The sequence below is a fragment of the Fulmarus glacialis genome, unplaced genomic scaffold, assembly GCF_000690835.1.
Source record: "Fulmarus glacialis isolate BGI_N327 unplaced genomic scaffold, ASM69083v1 scaffold3319, whole genome shotgun sequence".
NCBI lineage: Eukaryota > Metazoa > Chordata > Aves > Procellariiformes > Procellariidae > Fulmarus > Fulmarus glacialis.
The window spans coordinates 1-4,525 of record NW_009233679.1 but is presented as its reverse complement, the minus strand read 5'-3'; the positions used below and the strand labels follow the sequence as shown (position 1 = coordinate 4,525).

General features: G+C 56.1%; 1 protein-coding gene across 1 annotated transcript; it reads right to left on the bottom strand.

Moving 5' to 3' along the window:
• Positions 1-367: 367 nt before the first annotated feature.
• Positions 368-3,306, bottom strand: FAM69B (family with sequence similarity 69, member B). Its single transcript, XM_009585383.1, has 4 exons — positions 3,229-3,306; positions 2,594-2,701; positions 2,211-2,387; positions 368-1,604 (listed from the first exon to the last, which is right to left on the bottom strand). The coding sequence occupies exons 1-4, from the start codon at positions 3,304-3,306 to the stop codon at positions 792-794; spliced, it is 1,176 nt and encodes a 391-aa protein (XP_009583678.1). The 3' UTR covers positions 368-791.
• Between the last annotated feature and the right edge of the window lie 1,219 nt (positions 3,307-4,525).

The following is a 4,525-nucleotide window of genomic DNA, read 5'->3' as shown; positions in this document are numbered from 1 at the left end:
CCCTTTTCCTTTAAGCTGTTCTTGGCCTCAGATGCTTCCAAAGCCGACACGTGAGAGGGAATGGCCTGTGCTGCCAATTTCAGACTGCAGGCAGGAGCAGCCGGGCAGGAGCCGCACACAAGCCATCACATCACTGTCTGGGGTCAGGCACTTAAAAAAAGGAATGACGAATTGCCAGGATTCTCCACTGTGGAAAAGACAGCTTATCTGCTTCCTAAATTACAGCTGGATCTGATGATGGATGACTCAGACACTTAAGGAGAGACTTTTGAATAGGGAAATCTACCTTTTTCTCCTTTTTAGATCACAAGTAGCTGGTACTTAAAAGGCTGCTGTTTCACTATTGATGTACTGGTGTGATTCACGTAAAAGCTATTTATTTACATCAGAGATGTTCATCAAAAGAAGATGTGACAAGTACAGCATGAATGATTCATCCTCATCTCTCTGCACTGCTTTCCTGTTAATCAAGAAACAGTTAGACGCGTCCAGCTGGGCTCCGCTTCCTTATCGCTTTCCGGGTCATCCTCTTCCTCCAAGCCTGTTCAGCCTGGCTCCCGCTGTCCCAGCTCCGCAGCATGCTCTTACCGACTGTATCGATGATCCTGCTGGGCGGTGGAAGTCATGATGCTTGTGTTTCCGTGAAGGAGAAGGGGCTGCAGCTATGCTGAACTCCCTGCGTAGGGTGTATTTTTTCCTGGGGGGGGGAAGACGATGGAGAAACAGGCCTTGAACCCTTGGACTTTACTCCAAGATTGCAGATTCTAAATTCCAGGGCTGCGCTTCCCCCATTAGGAATATTTGGTGTTTGAAATCTTCTTCCAGAGCAAGGTCTTGAGGTTGTTCAGCACGAGGGAGTGGTGCACTTCCATCTGGCTGGCCAGGCCACTGAGGGTCATGCAAGTTCGGAGCTGTTTCTGCAGCTCTTCTTTCAGCTCCAGTGGTGCTCCGTACAGCAAGTAGTCCTGCAGCAACCCGCAGACCTTCGCCAGGTTGGGCTGCACCATGTCACTTTTGCACTGCTTCATGAGTTTGTCGCATGTCGCCATACAGTCCTTCCCGTACGTGCAGTCCACATTCTGCTCACAGTGGCGTCCCTTGAGGAAACCTCTGATTGTCATCTCCGTTGCCACCTTCCTCAGGTTGACCATTTTGAAGTCGTATTTGTCATTGTAGCCCACGTTCTTAAAGCTGGTCTCGCAGATGTAGAAGTTCCCATAGGTCCCGTGAAATATCTCCTCCACAAACTCCAGAAGGCCAATGGCGATCTTTGCCCGCCGGGGCCACGCTGGTGCAAACCACTGGTGGATGATTTGGTGGACAACTGAAGGCAGCAGCGACTGGAGGAAGGGAGGGACGTCCACTCCATAGAGGGAGGTGTGGGGGATCTTCTCAGTGACATAGAGGTCCCCGCAGTGCCCCAGCAGCTTGGACGTGTGCTCTTTCTCGTGCAAGGAGAGCATGAGAAGAAACTCATTGAGCTGAAGTAGTGCCCAGATGGATTTGGCCTCTGCTAAAGACACTTTCCCGTCCCGGTTCACATCTGCCATGGCGATGATCCGGCTCACCAAGGCTGCAAGAGAAGGCTGATCTCCCAGGTTGGACTGCAAACAGAACAAGAAGTGGCATCAGACCCTTGTGTTCAGGCTCAGGATCGTGAAACTGAACTTCAGGGAAGCAAAGAACTGAGCTTGGGAGAGGAGGAAACGGCCACCGTGCTCGAGCAAATTCGGTGCCGTACCATTGTGTATGGTTGGACGGATTCAGCTCTAGCAGAATTTTAGAATTTAGATCTGCTCTAGACCTTTTGAGACCTCTTGAGAGCAAAGGCCGGGCAGCACTGCCGTCCCACCGCTGCAGCAGAAGCCCTGCGCAGGGGTAACTGCTGCAGCGGTGCCGGGGCTGCCCGTGGGCTTGTGAATAAGCTCTGCCCAGCACAGATGCCACCCGCAGCCATGGCACAGCGGCCTCCAGGGTTGCTGCTACTAGAATCTTGCAAATAAGAATTCCTGTGTGAGAACGGAGGGTTTTCTTGGCTAATCCAGTACTTGCTCTGAGGGTAAGGAGCCCTGCCCTGCACCTAGCAGCTGATGGGAGAGTGTGGGCCAGAGGAGCTCTCGTTTAAGGGGAAGGAAAGACATTTTTAGTCTTTCTGACTCACAAGTGGCATCTGAGGCCCGCAAGATCCCAGAGGGACCCTCCACACTGACCTTTAGGAAGTTCAGGAGCATTTCTTTGAACTCATCCATCGATGTCCCTCGTGTCGGTTTGTCAAAGAGGACCACGTCCCTCCTGGGCACAGAGTCAGGGTGGCTGTCTGCCTTCAAGGCTTCTTCGATGCCGCATTTGATGATCACCTCCCTCTCCCTCCAGAGCCCACTGTAAACCTACAGCAAAGGAGAGGGGACGCGGCGGAGACACAAGGAAAACAGCAGCAAGTGCAGAGAACTGGTTTCTGGTTCGGTTCGGGACGGGTACCGGGGATGGGGTGAGGAGCAGACATGCGGGTGGGTGGAGGAGGACATTTCCCGGGTTTGATGCCTGCACCCATCCCCTGCCGTGCGGTGGTTTCCCCAGCGGGGCAGAGACCTACCTGCTGGGTGGGAGAGGAGGAGAGGCAGTGCTGGAAGAGGAGGCTGCGCTCCTCACACAGGTCTTTGCACGTGGAGCCAGAAATAATTCCTTTCTTGTACTGGTCACACTGGGGAGGGGAAGGCAGAGAGAGGAGCTCAGTGGGGGCAGCTCCCCATTCAACCGAGGAAGTCCAACAGATCCAGGCTCAGTCCCACAGCTCGTGATCTGGGGCACCCCAAGCACACGAGCTGGGGTGCACGAGCCCCCCCAGCCTCCCGTGCTGCCGCCAGCCCTGCTCCCGTCACCTGCCGTGCCCAAACTCCTCACCCCCCGTTCCTGCAGCAGGGCTGGGGCTGGCACTTTGGTTTTTCAGTTTACCGTGTGTAACTGAAAGCATCATGAATGCCATCGTGTCCCCAGTGAGCCCACTTCCTCCGAGTTCATGCGAGTCTCTTTTATAAGAGAAAAACACCCCTTAAAAGAGGCACATCTGATTGCAAAGCCACGCAGGCTGCTTGGAGGCAAGAACAGTATCTCCAACTGCCGACAATTTCTTTCTTTCCTGGGATTCTGAGGTTCTCAAGCACAAAGGGGCTGCTCGGGGTCACCACCCCAATATCACTTTGGCCTTGGGTTTGGCAGCCCACGAGGTGCCGCCTGCTGCGGGGCACCCTGGCCGTGCCGGTACGGCGTGCAAGTGGCTTCGGGCGATGTCTGCATCTTGGCAGCCATTTCGGCCAGTACAGGGTCTCTGGGAGGGAGGGGAGCGCCTTATGCTCAGACTTCCACCAGGGAGATGTAGTGCCAGTTGCTCAGAGTCCAGCCCCTTCCAGCACTCCCAAACTCCCCACTCTGTCTTCCAAAGAAATCCCAGCCCAAAATCTTCTCTGCTCTAAGACCCAAAGATTTCTACTGGCCCCAGAGCAAGGACTTTAATGGGGGAGACACAGGGAGAAGAGTGTGTAGGCACACCTGGGGCTGAGCCCTGGCCAAACGGGCAGCAGCTGTGGGCAGAGCTGGCTGCAGGCAGGGCCCTTTGGGGTGGCTCGGTGCCTTGGGCAAGGTGGGGCTGGGCTGGCAGGGACCCCCCGTTGCTGCTGGCGGGACCGCAGGGGATTTGCTCCTGGGTGCTCCCACTGCAAGTCCGGGGAGTGAGGGGAGCTTCCAGGGCTGGAGGAGAGGGCAGCGTGGAGCTGGGCGAGGATGAGGATGCTCGGGCTCAGGCTGCTCAGCAGAGCAGCAGCCCCTGCTGTGAAATGGTCTGGCCCCGGTGCAGGCGGTGGTGGGGACAGGGACAGACGGTGGCTCTGATCCACAAGCGGGGTGGCTGCGTCGGGAGCTGGAGACCTCCCTGGGCAGGAGAGGCTGCAGCTCTGCAGCTCCTCAGCGAGGGCACAACAGCCTCAGGGCTGGAAACTGGAGCTGCAGAAATTCACTGCATCTTTTCCCTCTTTTTTTTTCCCCAACCTGGATGGGAATTAACCCTTAGACCTGCTCACAGGGGACACGGCCAGACACGGCGTCCTAAACCCCAAGCTCAGAACAGGAATTAGCGCCTAAGACCCCGTGGTCAGAGTCATGCAGAAAATCAAATTAAACGATCGTCGCTGTTGTTATGGCAATTGCTGCCTCCCTTCTCTGCTGAAGGATTGATGAACGAGGCATTTTCAGACAGAGCCTGGCATCCCCCTCCTCGCCTGGGCTGGGCGGGTGACCTGCTCCCCTGCCACACACAGCAGTCCCGGGGGGGCCCCGCTTGGCTGCCGTCCCCGGGGATGCTGTGGGGACAGGCTGCCCCCCACTGCCAACCCCAGACAGGGGCAAAATGCACCAAGCCAAGCCCCCACGAGGGGTCTGCTTTTCATGCAGGCTGGTGCTTTCTTTAGGGTGTGCCAGCAGTTACAGAGAGGTACCCACAGACAGGCTGCTCCCCTTTTTTCTCTGGCTCTGC

Coding starts and splice junctions, on each gene's coding strand:
- FAM69B (XM_009585383.1), bottom strand. CDS start 3,306: ATGGCTGCCAAGATGCAGACATCGCCCGAAGCCACTTGCACGCCGTAC. Junction 2,702..3,228: donor AGGGTGCCCCGCAGCAGGCG/GCACCTCGTGGG, acceptor TCCCCTCCCCAG/TGTGACCAGTACAAGAAAGG. Junction 2,388..2,593: donor CCTCCTCTCCCACCCAGCAG/GTAGGTCTCTGC, acceptor CCTTTGCTGTAG/GTTTACAGTGGGCTCTGGAG.